The 20847-nt window shown below is 42.4% G+C and overlaps 1 protein-coding gene across 1 annotated transcript in view; it reads right to left on the bottom strand.

Moving 5' to 3' along the window:
* Positions 1-724: 724 nt before the first annotated feature.
* Positions 725-20847, bottom strand: part of OVCH1 (ovochymase 1) — a 34546-nt gene continuing 14423 nt past the window's right edge. The window contains exons 14-20 of the mRNA XM_062601621.1: positions 20128-20308; positions 19684-19756; positions 18767-18962; positions 17963-18117; positions 16951-17107; positions 15057-15173; positions 725-753 (exon numbers count right to left, since the gene is read on the bottom strand). Coding sequence (XP_062457605.1) covers positions 725-753; positions 15057-15173; positions 16951-17107; positions 17963-18117; positions 18767-18962; positions 19684-19756; positions 20128-20308 — 908 coding nt within the window. The remainder of the gene's footprint in view (positions 754-15056; positions 15174-16950; positions 17108-17962; positions 18118-18766; positions 18963-19683; positions 19757-20127; positions 20309-20847) is intronic.

The raw sequence follows: 20847 nt of genomic DNA, 5'->3' as shown, positions 1-20847 counted from the left end.
GCTTCCATTTCAAAAAGAAATCCCTAGAAAATGGAATTTTAAGTGTTTGTATAGCTTTGTCTCTTGTATTAGAAAGGTCAAGAGAGAGTTTTTCATAGATAAAAATCCCTGGAACACTCCCTAAGCTATATTTACAATGTACAAGCCATCACACCAAAATCCAGATCACTTTCTTTTCACTTCAGTAACACCAGTGGTAAAGTAGTCTACTCTTCCTATCTACACTACAGCAATGGCTTGCAAGAAACAATTTACCTCGTCATAAATCAGGTTATCTAAGATCAGCAGGTGGTACCAATTTTATCTGAGCAGGTGAATACCAGCTGTGTAAAGGACTTGACATTAAACATGCAGTTCGCTACTTAAGGAGAGGCATATATTTCCTAGGAACCTCTCAGGAACTGAATTTATTATACTAGAGTTACAGGACCACAAACTTTGCTGCTGTAAGAAGAAGATTTCTGAAATTAAGTGCTCAGGTTTGAATTGCCAAACTGAAAAGTTTTCAGGAAGGTGACCTGAATCATGAACATTTACCCAGTATATTTGAAAACTTCTTTTTTTGAGGAAAGGGACATGGGAACTGAAAGCATCCTGTTCAGTAATCAAACTTTCTGGTTTGTGATTGATGAAATCCAGTCTTTGCAGGCAGAAATCCTGGTGCAGGACCATAGGTGACTTTAGACAGCAACTGTCAGTAGCATTGACCTGCTCATAACACCCGCTACTGACTGGGGGTCATCCAGAATCTCCCTGAAAGAAGGGAAAGAGGAGAGAGGAAGAAAGCGGAAGCGAAGAGTTACAAGCTGTCAATGGTGCCAAAAGCATTCAAATGTAGTGAGGTAGGGGAGGACATGGCTTTGAATCGTGGCCTGAGCAGGTACATTTTTGCACACAGTGTAGCATTCCCACCCCTTCAGTTACAGACCATGCAAGAAGCTGCCCCAGCAGCTTCCCCAAAGTACTGGTGTTTTCAGTATTTTGTCCCCAGTAGTTCACGTAGGTCTTGTAGCATGGGAGAGGAGGCAGATCCCTGCCTGCTGCAGCCTGGCACTGATTTCTTCCTTTGCACAGTGCTAAAGCGTAAGGGAAACAAGATAACAAAGATTTAGGACTAGGATTTAGGATTAGTACTGTATCAACCGCACTGTAACTGCTCCAGGTAGCCATTTAAAGTACTTTGGGGGACAGACCTTAGCTTGAGGATGACTTCCCCTTGCACGTATGTTATAAAGTGTTCCACAGAATAATATTTCATATGTTTCAGGAGAATGGGTCTTTCTCCTCAGAGGATGCTATGAAGCCAGCTTGGCTTTTGCAGTCAGTGCAGTCTGGAGCTGAGGGGAGTGCAACTGGCAGACTTTTGTAAAGGGGGAACAAAGCCCCTAGAGAGGTCAAAACCACCGAGGAGGAAGTCCTCTCACAGGCATTAATGAGAATCAGCATGCCTTCCAGCACCATCTCCAAGTCCATCATCACCACATCAGCTCTCCTAGATTAATCTCCATCCACCTAGCAGCTTACTCCCCTGCCACAATCTGCTCTAGACTTTGGCCGAGGGCTAGTGAGATGGGATACAGGCAAGCTCTGTGGCAGCCACGCTCAGGCACACATGCCCCACATCACCAAGTTAATGTGGCAGTAACTATTTTGAATGGGGGGTATTGAAATGGTGGCTATCTCTCTGCTTGGAAATTCAGAGATAGGGGAAGGCAGTTTCTCCTCACCACACTGAGCAATGCCACTGAGCACCAAGAGGGTGCCATCACCAGGAGATACCTGAGCACATAGCCAGGGTCTTTCCCTGATGAACGAGGTAATCTGGCTCCAGCTTGGGAAGTGCTTCACATGCTGCAGGCAACATGGGGGGAGCAGTCCTGCTGGGTATGCCCCACTGGCCTGAGCTGTATTTGCTCTTGGTGGGTCATATATTCTCCCTCATATCAGATTAATGTCCTTACCACCAGCTTCTGTCGCTCCCCATTTTCCTGCTAAGCATCTTGTGTCCATGCTTTCTTCCCCACTTGTTTACCTGGTTAGGAAATTACTGCTACCAAATCTCCTCTGTAGGAAAGCAAAGTCACATCAGCACCAGGCACTGCTTCTCAATCTCTTACTTTTCTAGCCTCTTAATTTGCTGCTTTATCCACCCACAAATATTTCATAAGAAGAGCACAAAAGAGATAAGCCAGAGCTTTAATAATGCATATGTCCTCTCGCCGTACTCTCTGAATGCCCAAGAGCACTGCTTTAATGAGTCAAAGAAAACCAGCTTTCTTCTAGTATCAATTTCTGAGGCCACAGTATGGTCAAACTGAACATATTTTGAAGGTTCTATATTTCTGAGAATATAGAAGCGGAGACCCTCCAAAGAGGCACAGAGTGGTGGGATGGGAGGGAAGACACTTTCCTCAGGCCAGTTTGCCCTGGACCTCATTCCCTGAGGGTAGAAACCTCCCATCATTGGTGCATGTAGTTAAGCAGTTATTAGAAGGATTACAATATTTTATTTATGGGCACTATTGACATGACACAGTGAAGTCTGTATGGTTGTAGCCTCCTTATTCAATATTCTCTATTTGTGTTCACCAGCCCTATTTTGATCTCATTTTCCCATTATTTAGCGTTTGTCTTCAGATCTTCTCCTTTCCCTTCCCCTCTTTCTGCCCCAAGCTACATGTAACATTAATTGGGAAGAATAACTTCTCTCAGCTATATTCAAGCATCTCATTTTGTTGTATAAAATCTAAATTACATGCTGCAACTAAACATCCCTCTACTAAGAATCTTCTGGGTGTTTTAGGTAAAGAGCACAGGCAACATACAAGATTTTCTTCAGATTTCAAGCCCCTGCTATCTCAGACACATTGCTTTGCTGCTGACTGAGGTGCATATCTTATTAATGCTGTACATACAAATCTTTATGGGGGGGGGGGAGAAAGAAAAGGAGTGCCCTTCTGCAAAACATCCATTTACTTTTGACCCACTGATTTTAATGTTCATAGCACAGCTGCGACAGGTTGGGAAGCCAGGTAGAACAGGAAATCTTTGCTAACCTCTAGATAGAGTCTAGCCTGCTCTTACACCTTATTAAAATCACAGACAAGTCTATGTTCAGAGGAGCCTGTTCAAAGCCCACTGAAGACAGCAGAAGCATTGCTAATTCTTACTCTGTATTTTAACTGGAAGATGCAATCTTAGCATCCCTCACTGCATATGTAAGATATACAAATGCTTCCCACACACTAAACCCAGTGCCCCATGTCAAAATCATCTTATAAGCATTAATCCTAACACAGCTGAATGTCATTGTGTCATTTTTCCTCCTCACAGTTATTCTGTCCATTTGAGCACTGGACAAGGAAGAAACAGAACAAATACATTTTCAGTTGTTTCTTTTTTTATAAAGTACAACACTGTCGTAATTCAACAGACAACAGCTGGAGTCTAAAGTAACATGTTGTAACATCGCTGCCAGTAGCGCTCATGCTCCAAGACTCAAAACATTACCACACAGAGCCACCTTCACAAATCCCAGTCCAGGTGGTCAGTGCTTTCTGTACTGTGCTTACAGGGAGCTTTAGTTTCCAGCTCTAAAGGTTTGCTGCTGCTGCTGTTAACAAAAGGAGTCCAGAGGCAAGTCAGTCACTCATCTTCCCAGGAGCCAGTCTCTAGCACAGCAGGAGCTTATCCGGAAGCTGTAGAACTCGGCGGTGTAATGAGTTTGATGAAGCACTCAAGACCTCTGCCACCACTGTGGATGTCCACATACAACAAAAATTAAGATTCTGCCGCAGTGTGTGGTACTTCAGCCTAATGGGTGCTATAAGTATCAGGGATGTAATACAGGTGTCAGCATTTTCTCAAGCTTTCTCAGGACTGTGCACATAGGATAATTCTCTGGTACACGCTAAAGCCCACACTCCACCTTCACTGCCACCTTTGCCAGGAATACCAGAAGTTAACATGAAGCTACTCAAGGTGGGTTCAAGCAGTAGGAAGACAGCTCAGAGAAATGGTAGGAAACAGATGGGAAATAGTGACCCCAGCAGTATTTGTCGAGGCTGACAAGACAGCTTAGAAATTGCACTAGTCTGCTGGCTACCCAGCTCTTACAATGCTTTCAGATGAGAAAGCTTTGGGGGCAGCTGGCACAACTCATTTTTCATCAAGAAAAAAGCCTAAACAGCATCATCGATCCTCGTTCCACAGACTGGCTAGTCTGGTCCAGGACATCGGGGTGCCAGGCTGCTTTTGGTCTTCCTGAGCTCCCCATGCTGCTCCCCCAGTGCTCCTGCACTTATCTCAGGCCCAAGCATGGGGAATGGATCTGCCACTGGAAATCTACATTTCTCTGGAACTAACTCTCCATTGCTAGTCTTTTTTTAATTGGACTTAGCTGGGTGCTCAAACACCAAACAAGCACCAGACTTGTTCTGTGTGGCTGTGTCCAACAGAAAGACACTGCAATAGCCCTCCGGTGGGATTAAAGTGTCAGTGCTGGAGAGAGGTGCTCTAACTTGCTCTAACTTCCTCTTTGAAATGACAAAAATTGCCCATAACTGCTATGCCAAAAAATAAAGAAAGACCTCAGCTAATACCTCAGCTGAGTGAGGATTTTAACCTTGGTTTCCCAAATTTGTAGATGCCAGCCAGCATGTTGGAAGTGGTTCTCCATGGATTTTTCAGGAAGTTACATTCTGCAGGTGAGAAGCATTTCCTGAAACTTTTTTTTTAGTCATAACTAATATTTATGAAGTATTTCCATTACAGTAAGTCTCCATTTTCCAAAACTAGTTCACTAAAATGTTCCCAGCACTTTGAGCAACAGCGAGTTATACTCAATGCATGAATAACCTGTATCCCACACCTCCAGCTTTCACTGATCACAAGAGGTGCTAGCATGGGAAAAGAAAGAGACAAATCCAGAAGTGAACAGCATTTACTTTCCTCAGAAACTGGTAACACAGACAGTGAGTCCAGGAAATAAATTTTAACAAGAAATAAGTCCATTAAAAATCTGCCGTTGGCAGAGCTGGTTCATCAGGGAAACCTACTGAGAACTTTAAGAGCTAAGGCACAGCAAATCCCCTGTTCCTCTCTCTCAGTGACACCCTGGACTGTGCTGTGGGAACTTTTTTATAATAGGCTCCTCTATCCCTTTTGCGAGCCCCAGAAAAAGTTCCCATGGCACAGTAGAAGAAATTATCACAGGCAGATACAACTGCTTGGCTTTCTACTTCCTATTTATATTATCAGGTTCCAGATAATGGTTATCAGTTAATCAGAGGCCAGTTACAAAAGACCAGTAATTCTTCCCAGTAAGCCTCTGGTTTAAAGTGCATGTGTGCGTGCGTGTGTGCTTTTAAACAGTCGTTCCACATGGACATTTCCATCTGACTCACTTAAAGTACGAACTGCGGAGTTATAAGACCTACCTTTTAAAGTGAAGTGCCTTGAGTGAGCACCGAATGAATTTTCTAGTTCTGAATCCACCACAGTGCAGAATAATATCTGCAAGTGGTCTCAGGACAACAGGGGCAGCGGGAGCACTATGATGAACTTTATAGATGTTCCTGCCTGAAACCTTAAACGCTATTTTAGTAACAGGATGACTTTCTGGAACAGGCAAGGAAAGACCCAGAGCATAACTTACAGTGGCTTCTGAGTCTCAGCTCTTTTGGGTTGGCTGCTGATCCACTTCTTTGAGACAGATTTTGAATCTTCGGAGTCCAATAGATCCATCACTCTTGAAATGCAGGGTCAGGAAGCTGCTACTGAAGAAGATGGTGAAGATTTTTTTCTAGCTGCATGAGTTTGCTAAGGGGCAAGAACAGCTGCTGCGGTTGTAGTTGTCACCAAGTACAGTATGACACACAGGCCCTATACTTATTATTTTCAAGGATAGACTTTTTGATCTGAGTCACTTGTTACTCAAAGATATTAGTGGATACCAAGACTACTCTGGTCAGCTATGAGATGCTCCAGAGGTAAGTCTTCAATGGCCTATGCAACATCACTCCCTATGTAGGCAGAAAAGTTGAAGCCTAGTTCATAGTCAAATTATTCTTCTACTCTCTGTAAATGTATATCTCTTACACTTTAGTGAGATTAAATTAATAGCCAGTTCTCTAAATGTCCCTGTAGGGTTTAGGGGGGAAGTCAGACAGACACATACAACCCCAAAAGGCAAGAAGCCATTTCAAGCAACACTTCAGTACCCAAAGATCCTGATGCCCATATGGCCTGGGCAGCTTCGGTACTTCCAGCAGTAACCATTCAAACTGTATTTCCACACACGGAATGAGAAAAATACTAAGACACAAAGAGTTAAGGAAAGGGAAGCAAAAAAAGATGTATTGATAAAAATATCCTCTCAAATACATCCATGATTAGGTCTAGGGAGGAATACCAGAAGTCAAGAGCTGCTTGAGTCCAGACCACTTCCCCTAACTTGCCTTGGGCAACAAACCTGCTCTCTACCCTTGCAAGAGAAGCCTCCTTGTTCGTGCCACATGGGCTTGTGACTTCAGGTACTGAATCAGATAGTGTTGCTCCCCTCCATCCATAACTGAAGGGCTGAAAGTCTGATGAATTTTAATGAGAGGAATTTAAATGCTGAAAATTAGTTCTGAAGCCTGAGACACTCGCCCAAACCATGGACAAGCAGATGTGCTCACTTACACAACAAGGAGCGCAGAAAAGACAGGAGACAATGGGATAGCGGAAGGAGATTAAAAATGGTTCAGGTTGCTAGGAACACAGAGCTGTTTGTTTCCAAGAAATCAGGAGAGTCAGGCTGGACACTTCTTCATAGCTTTGAGTTTCTTTGATCTGAGATATCAAAGCTTTAGTTTGCTTAGTGGTGCCAGGGTAGTACCATCCACAGAGGAAAGTGACTGCTCCTGTCACCAGCTGTATCTTTGCCTGGGAAGGAAGAGAAAGATGTAAGAAATCGAAGATTTTTTTTATTATTATTCATTAAAACTTAGAGCTTAACTAACTGTATAGTTTCCTTTCTGTGAGGCAGAAGTATCAGCAGTGCCTGACAGCAGCATCACCTACTAGATTAAGAAGCAGAAGAGAGATTATACTAGTAACAGAGACTGTGGGGACAGGGGATGTGGTTCTTTTGGTAGAACAAAATGACAAGGAGCATAAAGAGAGGCATCTAAGTCAATGTCTCTTGTTCACAGGTTTATAGCAGGGAATGAGCACAGGAGTAAGATCACTACTTATATCTTCAATCATCAGCACTCAAGATCCCTTCTGTATTTCATATTCTCAATGGCCATTTCTCTCTGGAATAGGAAAATTTGAGAATTTAAGTACTTAATACATTGCCTGATATCTTCAAAACACCACCTAAACAGCATGTTGCCTCATAACAGTATGTATTTCTTTTAGTTTTGGAATGATCTTTCTTTAGACTCTTGGCATGTGCGCACACACACTCCCCGTGTTCTCTCTTTCAAAAAAAAAAAAAAAAATCAGTTGTGATCCTGTTGAAGTGATGAAAAGGCATCACTGGCTGCCTTAGTTCTAGAAGTGAAGGTCACTATCACTACTAAAACTCAAGATTTTGTGGGATAGGGCAAAGCATCACCACAGAAGTTGCTTGCAAGATAGGTCAAGCAAAATAGGGATGCGAAACTTCTACTTTCCCATTTTTCTTCTGAGCGCTCTAAGGCAGAACCTTTCCTTTTTAAAATCCTCTTAATGAACTCCTGATGACACTGTGCTTTTAGTTCACATACTGGACTATAGCTTAACTCTAGAAGATAGCTTTCTATGTTTATAACCAAAATGGAGAGCCTTCTCCAAACAGACCACTGGTTAAAGACACCCATTATAACCACTGTGAAGCAGTAGTTGCAAAAGCCTGGAGATCACATAAGAAAGCTACCCAGGCATGTTCTGGTGGCACTGGCTGATTTATTTTTCCATTGAACTACTTGGACTGTCCTGCTCACAGGGTATCCCTGCTCTGACAGGCAGGTCTTTCATATAAGACACTATGCAATGCCCATAGGTCTGTAAGACAACCACATTCTCCCTGGGGAATGTCACTTCCGTGACTTTAGTGTCACTTATATGAGACTCTTGACGAACCTTACATCCTTGAGTACTTGAATATTTTAGATTTCCAGTCTGTGCTTCCTGCTCCAGATGCAGAAGAGGCTTACACACTTTCACTTCCCCAGTTGCTCCTTTGTCAGGGTGGGCAGGTTATCTCCACTCACTCAGAGCAGTAGAAAAAGTTTCCCTTTCCTTGGCCTCATCACTATGACCTGTGCCTCCTGTTTGGCACAGCACTTCAGCTGTACACAGCAAGCTGTCATGCTGTGAGTTCAAGCCTGGGAAAATACAATCCAGATAGACCCATGTTGTTCCAAGGTACAGCCATATCATGATTAATTGCACACATTTGATTGCAGCGGCATTTCTAGGAAGGAAAAGACACTGAGCTAGCTAAAGTAGCTGCAAGTATTATCAGTAGACCATCTAAGTACATGGAAGCGTGCTACATAGAAGTCCCCATCCATTCCACCTCAGCATTAAGGTGAAGCTCCCTTTTACTTGTTAACTCTGGTTAGTTCAAGTCCTTTATACAGCATCAGCTGGCCATGACAATTAGATTTCTTTCAGTTCAGAAGTCAAGCTGAATAATGGATATTAATGGGGCTATAATTCTCCAGTAGCAGCTGCAGCACAAAGCAAAGAACAAAATCTCAGTGATGATATATTCTACAATTAGCTCTTTTTTCCTAGAAATAACCATCAAAACGTGACCAAAGGGAAAAGAGATTATAATACCCATTAAAAAAGAAAAAGAAGTCCAAGATGAGATATTGGTCTGAATCTATTTCAGGTATATGAGTCATTACTTCTGAAGTTAAGCTTTCAAACAGTTTGTAAGTCTCTGCTATCACCACACAAATGGGTAGTTATCTCTTATCCTAACTAAATACAGGAAGGGAGGAAGAAAAGGAAATGGATGAAAGTGCCAAAAGACTTTTAATGACACAGTTCAGCACTGCCATTTTTAACTCCTCAACTGCATTATGTTCAGGCTTACAATATGCTTCATGAGGAGAGCCTTACCCTGAGGCATCAAATTTGTCTGCTGCTTCTTGAAAATAAGGTATTTATGCCACCCCCAACCGCACCATTTTCCTAACAGTCTTTGAGAAACTTGCCCAGTTCCACAGTGCAGTTTTCTTGCCCATACACTGAAATGTCTATTGATTCATTAAAAACTATCTACCAGATATTTGCAAATTTTAATGCAAGAGTTCCAAGAGTTGGAGGAACTCAGGTTCTCATCTGGATCCAATAGGATATCCTGGTAACTGCTTCATTCCTTTCCAATCTGTAAGAATAGCATCCTTGTATCATGACAACTCTGAGTTCACATTCTTAATGTTTTTTCTGGGTCTTTCCTTTCCTTTCCTTTTTTTTTTTTTTTTTTTTTTTTTTTCGTTTTTTGTTCTAGAAAGAGTCAGAATGTAGAGCATGAAATTCAGTTCTAGTATTAAGTTTTAGATGACTTTCTTCAGGAATAATGATAATTCCAAAATGATGCACCAACCCCATCGAAAAGCATAGGTGGGAGCCAACCCAAAGAGCAAGAACCTTGAAGTGCTCATTTTAAGGTTCATCTGGAAAAAATACACATGCACAATTATAAGACAAACTGTTTTAAAAAGCTACTATATTCTTTTTCTGTTATGCTACACCTTGCTCATCATAGCTCTGCAAAACAACTCAAATTCCTTTTGTCTTTGTTTCAATTTGCAGCATTTTGCTTTCTCCTTCCCGCATTTATCAGTTTTTTCCAGGCTAGAGCTTAGGAGAACTCTATTTTTACATATGTTTGGAGAACATCTGTATGGAAGATCTCTAGAAAGCCCACAGGGCTATTTGTACATTCTTGAAGCTTCATTTGCTGTATCTGTCCTGAGGAACAGCTAGACTACTACGAAATTTGTTCCTAGCCCTAAACTGTAAACAGGGATTGGACAGGGAACTTCTAGTGTTAATCCACTGTTAGGCAGAGTTAACTCCACTGATAAGTGCTTTCAGTTGTTGAGCCTGCTAAACTGCTTTTGGATTGTTTTCCAGGGGTTGTGAATTTTCCAACCGTGTTCTCCCCCATCCTACAATCATCATCATCAAAGTTTTAACTCCTGCTGACATTAAAACCCAAAGCTGTATTCTAGGTTTCTAAATAAAAGCGAGCTGTTTTAGAGACAGTCACCCACTGACTTCAGATGGGCCCTAGCTCCAAGGATGAAGAAAAAAAGTCAAGCTGTTTCTGTATGTTGGTACGGGAGTAGATATAAGAATCTAGTTGAATATACCCAAACCTGATAAACTGCCAGCCACAGTAAATGCTATTATATCATAGCCATGAGTGTGAGCTGGAGGAAGCTCAAGGAGCTCCTGTTCAGAGTGAAACTTTGAGTGACAGCCTTATTTCTGATAACTATTTATATGCAGGACAGAGGAAAACACAGTAATTGTTAAACTGTTATTCTCAGAGGTAATAGGCATACTTTCAGAATTTTTATATGCGTGCTTTTATAAATAAGTTCTTGGAGAAGGATAGCTGTGAAGTGCTCTAAGAGATCCTTACCACATCTTCCACTTCCCCTCTCTCCCCTACCTCAGAGAGAACTGATATGTTACGTTTAAGATATTTTTTTAGGCACAAAAAAAAAAAAAAAAAAAAAAAAAAACACATACCTAACATTTCTTCAATCTAAAGGTCTTTTTCCGGAAAAAGTGCTGGGTTATTTGGTTACAAAAAGCATTCCTGCCCAAGCATTTGGGGTTAGTGTAAGGGGGTATTTTTCTAACCCCAAAACAGCGATGATCATGCACATAAACCCTCATCTACAAGCAGGGGATAGTTAAATAGGCCCTCTTCCCTAGAGCATTAAACATCATCACTGGTGTGATGCAAGATGACAAGAGTCTTCACAGAACAGTCATTATCCAAAAAACATCCTCTGCAGGAGCATTGCTTAATTCTGAAAATATTTGAAGCGCAAGTTCCAAACATTCAAAGGCACCAAAAGAACTCATCTGTCTCCCAAGGGTTGATAGTGGATTTCCCAGCTGCACCTTTTGACTATCAGGACATCAGTGTGGACATCTGCCCAGAAAAAAAATGCTTCTGTGCAACTAATTTAAGTTCTATAATCACAATAAATTATACCTATACAAAGACAATGCAGAAGAGACAGAAGTACATTGAGGAAAGGGGATACTGAGAAAAGGAACATTTTCCCAAGTTGGAGCTTTCTAAGCACATTTCATACAACCTCTGCAAGATCTAGCCTTCAGCACTCTTCCTCTATTCGTTTTCAATTATTCCCCCTCCTATTTGCATTTTTGTGTCAGCATGTTCCAAATAATTCCTTTTGCTTTCAAGATGCCTCTACTTCCTATGCTGTAAAAACTAGGAACTAAGCATTCCTTAGTCACCTTCCTGTACCATTCATAGCACTGTTTATAATAATAATAAATTCCTCAGTGTTTTCTTTTTTACCCAACATCTTTATTTGCATTTTTCACGCCTAGGAATGTACTAGGACAACTTCACGATGTTCCAGTGGTAATAGCTAAATTAGAGCCTATCATTCATGTGTATATAGGTGTGGTTGCTTCTGTCCCAAGACTCCAACAGTGAAGAAAAGAATTAATTTTATTTATGCTTAAGCATTTTCAGACTATACAGTTTGCACAGTAGTCAGGAAAATTGGTATTTGAGTTGCCATTTCAAACAGATGTAGAAGTAGGTTACTGCCCTGCATTTCCCTCTCTCTTCCCCATTTCTATCCCTCCTCCTTTTCCCATGCTCTGCACCCAGAGCCTTTAAAAGAGGAAGCAAGAAGCTTTGCACAGTGGCCTGGTGCCCTGAGGTGAGCACACTCACCTGATTATGCTCCTGCCCCAGCCACCCACCCCCCATCCCAGCTGGATTTTATGCAACTGGATCACCATGTACAGTGTGCATGCACACCTGTGAACATACAGGCCTCCAGAAAAATCTAACCTTTTTGTAGAACAGCATTAAAGTTTTTTGCTTTCATTTTTCTTTAGCCTTGTCTTTCTTCTGCAGACCTGCATTTCAATAAGGGGGCTGTACCTTAGCAGCATCAGGAAGAGCACAGAGGAAGGCTGTAGTGTTCTACAGAGAAGACGCATCATCTTCTAGTGCAAAAAAAAGAGTCACATTCCTCCTCCCTATGCCTTAATGCTGTGTCATTTATTCCATTTCCGAGACTTATGTAACATATACTGTCTTTACACTTACTTCACTGTAGCTGAAGAGGAAGGAGGCTGACTTCGAGTAAGAAGCTGCCAGTACAGGCAAGTCTCTTCCATAACACAGCTTGCCCAAGTATCATTTTTTTTCTACATAGTCCTCTAATATGACACTGTATAAGAGAGGCTAAGAGGACTATTCTCCCACCAGGTCAGTGCAGTATACTTACAAAGAGATTGAGGGGATTAAGGTAATTTTTCACCCAGATAGCCTGGGCTCTGAAGTTTTACCTTAAGGCTGTAACGGAGCTATGCAAGAGGAGATGGAAACACTTTCTGATACTGGCTCAAGTAAAAGTGTAAATTTCTAGGACTGAATGGCCTCAAATGGATTATTTATTGTTACCTAGCACTATTCTTTCTCTTTAGCTCTCTTCATAAATCCAAATAAATTCCTCCTGGCATTTCAGTGAGGTTGGTATTGACAGGTGCTTTACTATAGTCTTTGCCATGCCCTTCAGAGACATTCAGAGCATCCGAGAGTTCGTCGCTTCCCACATATCCTGATGAGGAAGGAGCTGAGATAAAGCCCCTGGGCTCTTCTGACTCCATTTCTGACACACATTCTGTGAATAAATGCACAATTCAGTGATGAAAAGCATCAAGAGAAGACAGTAAGAGCTCTCTACAAAGCCTATCAGTTCAGTCCATGATTGAAGGTAAATAAAATCAGCAGGAAATGGTGATGGCCTGCTGGAATTTTGTATATTCTGATATAATGGGCAAGAGCACAGCTACCAGCACCATTGAAACAGGACACATGCAATCAGCAACATTGAATAGATCTGTTAAAATTCATTGTAGGGTTAGGCATGTTAAGAAGTTCCCACCAGCAATATTCACTCATTAGACTACAATATGCAGACTGGCACAAGCCTGTAGGAATTTAAGAGCACAGCATCAGAAGTTAAGTCCCGCCACCATAGCCTCAGAAATCCAGGCAGCAGAGGCAAGCCAGACCATGCAATGGTGTGAGATGCCAGGCTTTAGAGGAAAGCAGGCTTGCTTGCAAATTCAGTCAGCACACCATTCTCAACTGATTCAAATCAGTGTCTGGAAAACAGATAGCAGGTTAGCCTGAGTGCATGGCCAACAAACCAAACAAGCTCAGGGGTTCTCACTGCTGAGTCTGGAAGAAGTGTTTTTTATATTGACCTTTTGACCAGCCTTTGACAAGAGTTATGAATTATGAAGTTTCATGCTTTTATCTGCACATTCCCTGGTTCTCTAGAAACACAGCAACAGAGCTGGGGTTAGCTTGCACACAGCAGTCAGATTCAGTTATTTAATAAGAGACCAAATCTACAGGGAAATATTCAGAAGCATCTGAGTAGTTATAGCAGTACAGGAGGAGAGAAAAAAAAAATCACTAATGAGAACTGTATCTCTTCAGTACCTAGCATAATGGGGTTGCTCATCTCCCAAGGTGGCAATTTTTAAAGTCATACCCTCTGTAGAACAGCTTTAATTCTGTGCAAGAGTGTTTCCTCCTACACCAATGTTTATGAGCTTTCTGCTAGGATGAGGCACTGGCACCTCACTCTCTCTGCATACCTGAGCAGGATGCCAATAGCACAGAGGGGGAGAGGGAAGAGGGAGACCTGAGCTCCTTGACAGGCTGGCAGTCCTTCAAATGCCAAAGGGAGAGGAGAGGAGCATTTTTCCTCTCAAGGAGGTAGTATGGCATGAACAGCACAGCAGGAGAGATGTAGCAGCTATCTGAGGGTGTGTGCAAGCCCAGGTACATGTAGGGAAGCACCACTTGGCTTGACTCCCAGTAGAAGAGAGCTCAGCCAAGCTGAGCTATGGATAGAGTGCCAGTCCTTCAGAAAAGCTGGTCTAAAATAATTCTTGCATTACAATCAAGGTTAAAGAGCAATGAGTTAGTTGCACATCTTTGCATAAGGGCAAGGCAAGGGTTCCTACACACATACTCCATCCCTCTGAGAAGTAGGCCCTGTGCTGGCAGAACACATCAGGACAAGGCAGCACAGGCATGGGCACCCTCACTCCTGCACAAGTCAAGCAGAGCTGGTAACACATTCCCTCCCAAACATACTGCTTTTTAAAGTCATGAACAATAGCATTCACTGACTTGACACCAGAACTAGTGTCATCTAATTACTTGAGGGTACTTCAGCCTTTTCATCACTCCAACAGGATCACAGTATCAGTTGTGGAGAAACATTTAAATGCTTAACAAACAGGAGGAAGCACATCACATCAGGAAGACAGGATTGTTCGTGTGCCTGCCGGTGCTATCGAAGCATGAGAGCATGCCTCATCCACGATCAGGGCTCTGATCATGCTAAGTGCAAGTGTAAGCAGATCTTAAGTAATAGTCTCTGCCCTGAGGAACTCGAAGTCTAAAAGACAGATTAAACTATCACCCCATTTCATAGGTAGTAAGGTAGAAGTACAGGAGACTAAGCAACATAGCCAAGGACACAGAAGCTTGTAGCAACATTAATGAATCCCTGTTATTCAGGGTGAGCCTGTTGTTTCTAGCTACAAGGTCTCTTCTCTAGGCTACACTCAGTCTCTCTCCCTTCCCTCTCCCAGGGAGTATGCCAACACTTTGAGGACCAACACTGAGATGTTTGGGGTCTTGCACTTATCAGGCACTGTCCAGAGTCAGCTCCTCCCTCATCTGCAAGGCAAATGCTGCAGCCCCTCACACACAACAGCTACACAGTTATATAGAGGCAAGGAGCCACTACCTTGTTTGTGCGCCTCTCCCACAAAGTTCGTGGGCTTTGTGGGCAAGCTCGTTGGCTGTTCCGGTACCGAGGTCCCAGGTCCACTGCCGCCTCCCTGCGGTGTGCTCTGTTCACCACCTGGGGAGGCACGACATGCTTACAGCCAGTTTAACACACAGCTTGCTGAGCAACATTCATTATGGTAAAGCCTTTCATTGCAGGAAGTGTTATTTTATGAAAGTAAAATGCAAAAGCCAATGGTCAGTACCTGGCTCAAAGAGCCCTTGGAGCTTTGAGCCTTTGGATCTTTATGCAGTACTAAAGTCTCCACCACTGGCAAGGATTTACAGCTACAGAGCTGTACAATTCCCCTGCATAAACTGCCTGATCTACAGTAAATCCACAAAAGCCGTTACAGCTGATAGCCAACAGGCAGCAGCCAGCTGCATCTGATCCAAGCAAATGGAACAGATCTCCAGCCAGCTCTCAGCTAAGTTATCACTTGTATAGTAGCCAGATCATCCCTGCTTTAAATGGGCTATAGTTAGTTTAGCAGAAAGGTCTCATACTCAGTTCACACCTGTACTAATATTTCTCTTTTAGGTCAATGTGGGACTAAGACCAACCCTGCAAGGGAAAAATAGAAGACAGCAATGCAGAGCAGAAGAATGAATTCTCATCTGATTTGAGTGAACAGAGCATTATCCGCACTGTATTCTTTTCTTTAGTATACACTTTAATTTCCTGTTCATAACTTCAATACTTTATTCAGGATACAGCAAAAAACATTCTTGTTACCAGAAATCCTCTCCATTTTCCACTAGGAGAAATATAATAAAATACAGGATGGGTAGGAATATTAAAACTCTGTCCAAGATTAGCTCTTTCCTCTTCCCCAAGAAATGCTGTGGGACAATCAAAGCTATTCACTAAAGAGAATTAAATTCTTGGCTGTATGTGTGCACATGCAAGCAAGGGGAGGGATAAGACTTTGGAAGACAAATGTTTGGCATCAGCAACTTTTTCACAGTGCAACTACTTTAAGCCAAAGTCCAAAGTGAAACATTTCTCTTGAATGAGATTAGTTTGTTTACATGAGGGGAAAAAAAAAAAGTGGAGCAATTCAGTGTCTGAGATCTCAAAAAAATCTCATCAGATTAAAGAAACAGAGGTGGCAGAAACAGAGGTGGCAGACTTCATTCGCCAGTGAAGCTACAAAGCTAGTTACACCCTTGGCTGGGGGAACTTCAGCAGGAATCAAACTGCTGGGGGAGAGGAACAAAGACGACTCATGCAGGTAAGAGTACGACAGTGCTGGGGGTCACCTAACTCACCTCACAAAAAATTTGCTCTCCTTATTTCTATACATAAGAGCCACCAATTTAAGGCCTCTTCCTTTTGTAAGGGGCTTGTGTCTTATCACATCCATAGGCAAGCTCAGTCCTCATTCACTACTATATAGTATAAATTATTCCTTTTCTAGCACTTACTCTGCAGGATAAATTTCTCCAGAGGGTTTTGTTATTTGTCTAGAGACACACTAGTTCAGTTTATGGTTTTGTCCCAGATTATATATCAAAGCCTAAGTCTAGCTGGAGTTTTCAACAGTAGCTTCTTTGTACTGAGAAAACTGTCTATCCAAAGATTATGTTCAATTTAAGAAACAGAAGTGTTATATATTACTAAAAAAATCCCATTCCAATTTCTACCAAGTTTTGTTTAGAAGAAAGGGATGAAAAGGAGGAAGAGGACAACTTCCTGCAGGAAATTAGTGACACCACTTGTTCTTTTCTCCCCCCACCCTCTTCCTTCCAAGTTTCCTCAGAAAATCTACCAGAGAAAATCCTCAATGTATTTGGAATATTTTCTACAAGGGGTATTCAGAACATAGCTTGTTTAGACAAAGAAAACTCACCTTTCATTGTCAGTCTGATCCAGTTCAGAAAAGTCCTCACCCTTGAATAGACTCCTGGTTTCTTTGGTCTGGCACAGCCAACTCCCCAGCTGGCAAGGCCATAAAGAATAAATGGTCCATTTTCGTTGTTACAAACCAAAGGGCCACCAGAACCACCCTAAGAACCAGAGACCAGTGGACTCAGTTATTTTGTATGACCTTCACAACACTGCAAGCTAGAAGAGTAGTAACAGATCAGATTTGACAAGGAGAAAAACTTCTGTGCCAGAACAGGGTGTAAAGCTTCTGGCACAACTCATCCACAAGCTGAAATTAAGACATCAATTTAAAGGTTTGGTCATCAGCAGGGCAGTGTGGAATACAGACTGAGCACAGGATAGAGACTTAAGAGCACTAGGATCAATCATTTTATGGTATGTGCAATTTATTAGTTTGCCATAAAGTTGCAGTATTAAGTAGGACCTACTTTTCAAGCTTGACAGTACATTTGTCAGAATTGCTTCATTTTTTATTTCCTCAGCTGTTCTTACCTACTGTCATCATGATTTCAGGGATATTAGTTCCTGGATAGTGCTCTAAATACGGAAAGTTTTATAAAACCAATAGAAATAATTTCTCGTATTGAGAAAAGGTCTCAGAAGGGCATGCAAGTAAGCTACAATTAGAACGTATTTCACTGAGCTAAGAGAGGTTTCAGGAAGTGTAAGGGCAGAACATCCTCTCCTTCAGTTCTCAAAAATTACTGTCTAGGTCTGTGGTCATAGTTTCAAGCAGCACTATGCTTTACATTTAACACCAGTAAGGATCAACTGCACCTACTGCTCTTGTAAGTATTGTCTATTCCATGGATGGACAGCTGTTGGAGCTGTTAGTTGTCATTTGATGTATAACGTTCCCTCCTACCCTGCATCCTCTCCCATCTTCTCCCATCCCTTCCCCTAGATGATCTACCAGCATCTTCATGCATACAGAAGCAGACACCTTCAACTGCACTCAGCTTGTTTCACCTCACCTGACAAGAGTCCTGCCCTTCAGCAGAAACAAAACCTGCACAAAGCATGCGAGCTGTGATCCCTCCAGGGTGATTTAAGTAGTAGTTTCTCTCGCAGACCTCATTCTCAAGTACAGGAACTTGTGTCTGCTGCAGTCGCGTGGCTCGGCTCCCATCTGCTTGGGAAACAAATTGGCAACAGTTGCACACTATTTACGCCAAAAATGATTTGCGGTGCTAGAAAGCTCACCACTACAAATATCTGAAAGGATTCACCCAGAAAACAAGTCTCCTACCCGTCCATATCTAAAGCAAGTTGGATGCAGTGGAGCAATCCCTCAGTAAAGGGATTCAACTTCACTCCAGACTGTCCAAACCTTTACTTATAGCTTAGTCATGTCTACTCTTCTAGTTGCAGGAGGCTTTTCCCCTAACTCACAGCTAGTAGGCGTACGGACCATAGCTGCACACAGTCATCTGACAAAAGGGGTGTCAGTTCATACTATCCAGGGCAGAAACCGATGCTCATTACATTGCCACAGAAAGTAATTAATCTCAAGTTCAGGTTCTGCAAATAGAAGCCAGTGCTCTGTCTATTCAAAGGTTTTCCATACAGAGTGACTTGTACCCACTATACGAATTGCTTGCATCACTAAACTGTATTAACATGAACAGATCTCTCCTTCACTCAGCGAGGCTTGGATCCAGACAAACCCACTACACCTTAGAGATGAGCAACTGCTAGGGAAACAGATGAATAAAATTCAAGATTGAAAAGTCTGTTCTGCTCATAATAGGTAAATAACCAAGAATCAGAAAACCCACCTTTTTCACTGATCCCCCATCCAGACACAGCACAGAGGGAAGAGGAAGATAAGGGCTCTGTGCTGTTGGGCAAACACACGGACCTCACAGCAGCACTGTACTCCAGAGGAGCATCTAGTTGAACCAAGGCAATGTCAGAGTCATAGCTCACTATGTCAAAATTGGGATGCACCATGATGGTTTTCACTCGCCTCATCTGTAATAAGACCAGAGATGTTAGGGCAAAGAAGGAAAACTGCCCTCCAAAGTGCTTTCTGAAAGCATACTTGTAAAGGAAGAGGGACAACAATCCCACAAACCATTGCCAGGCCAGAGAAAACTCAATATTTCATGAAAAAAACAAAAAGGTGCAAGGACCTAGATGAATCCTTCACTTGTCAGTTTTCTGCTCCAAAGATTTCTGGGGCAGCTTATTTAGCTCTCTTGAGCCTAGAGAGAAGACTATCGCTGTGCAAACACAAGCCAGGAAAGTTTTGCAGAAGTCTAAGACAAATCCTCTTTGCTTCCTTCCACATGCCTTTCTTCCTCCCCATCCCTACTAAGGGGGCATAGCCAGCAAGCTTTTTTTTTTTTTTTTTTTTTTAAACGAACAGATACATTGCTCACCACCAAGAGAGCAAAAGCCTGAGAACACTCAGTCATGTGCTAGATTTTTTATATCTGTCTCTTCTCACCATCACTAAAATGTTTTTCTACATGCGGCAAATTAGCTATGAGGCTAGAGTTACCAGATTTCCTTTCTCATCCTTTAACACATGCTATATATCATTTACTTTGTCTTGCTGTTAGCACCATATTATCTATGCATACCAGGTTCTTCCAAACAGGCTTTTAAGGGCAAATGCAGTGCAGTCAGCTTTTTTAAAATGATATTGCTTACTTTTTTTCTTTTTTTTTTTTTTTTTTTTTTTTTTTACCTGTTCTGTTGACTCTCTCAGGGCTCTGTCATGGTCTCCCACTGCCACAGTCCAGTGCAAGGGTTTATTGGATCTGTATAACAAAAGCAAACATACTGGAACTGCTTGTAGTCAGCCTTACAGCTCCCTTATTCAGCAGTCACATACTTTTTGGCTCTCCTCTAATTAGTCACCCATTCCCAGGAATGCTGAGTAAGAGCTTCTTGCCACAAGTGCTTTACATTAGCTCTGCAATCAGAGCTGTAGCAAAGCCAGATAGTGCCATTCACTTTAACAAGACCAAAACAGTGCCATCTCTAAAATCAGACATAGAGGAAGGGCAGGATGAAAACATAGCAGAGGAAGCAAAGATGTGGATGCAATTTATGGGTGGTCACACGAGCAAGGATGTTCATGCTCCAGCCCAAAGGGGCATTGGCAACACACCGGCCATGTGACACTCACAGCTGCACACAGTGGGCTGCTGTCAGCAGCCATGTGGGGCTGACAACCACCCCATCACACTGGTAGTCTCCAAGGAGCTTCAAGGCCCCATGCCAAGGCCAACAGTGGGGGCAGGCCTCTTCGCCCCCACTAAGACGCTTGAACAGCCACCAGGGAGTAACCACGGGAAGTCCACAGGCATCTGCAAGACAGCAGAGAGCTAATCAGTGACTTGCGTGCAAGTTTTATTTTGCTGGAGAATCTTACACAGTGGATACAGCCAGATCAAAGATGCAGGAGACACCAAATTTGTCTGCTCTCTCGGAAAGGAGGAGAAGGAAATAATCTCCTCAGAACTCCAGTTTATTTAACACCTCAGGGAGGAAGCAAGGCCTAGGACTGAAAGTAGGTATCTCCTGTCCACACACCCTGTGCTTCCCATTGCAGATAGAAAGTGCATGCAACCAGAATGGAGAGGACCTGCTGCATGTCCAGAGAAGGAGTTGGGGCATTTCCCCACTGCTTTTCTTCTGTACATTATGTGCACAAAATAGGGCTTGAGGTCAGAAATCTATTTCACTGCAAAATCTTGTTATACATTAGAGGAAAGCTTCTAAAAGAAAATCAACTGAGAAAAATTTAATTTCTTTACCCAAGGGGACATCTTTCAGAGGCAACACTGGTATTTGAATTGGAACATTGGATTTGGTTGATCCCAAATCTTCTCTTCCTGGTTCCTCT

This window comes from Rhea pennata, chromosome 1, assembly GCF_028389875.1.
Source record: "Rhea pennata isolate bPtePen1 chromosome 1, bPtePen1.pri, whole genome shotgun sequence".
Classification (NCBI taxonomy): domain Eukaryota; kingdom Metazoa; phylum Chordata; class Aves; order Rheiformes; family Rheidae; genus Rhea; species Rhea pennata.
The sequence above is the reverse complement of the archived record's forward strand: the minus strand, read 5'-3'. Positions and strand labels throughout refer to the sequence as shown.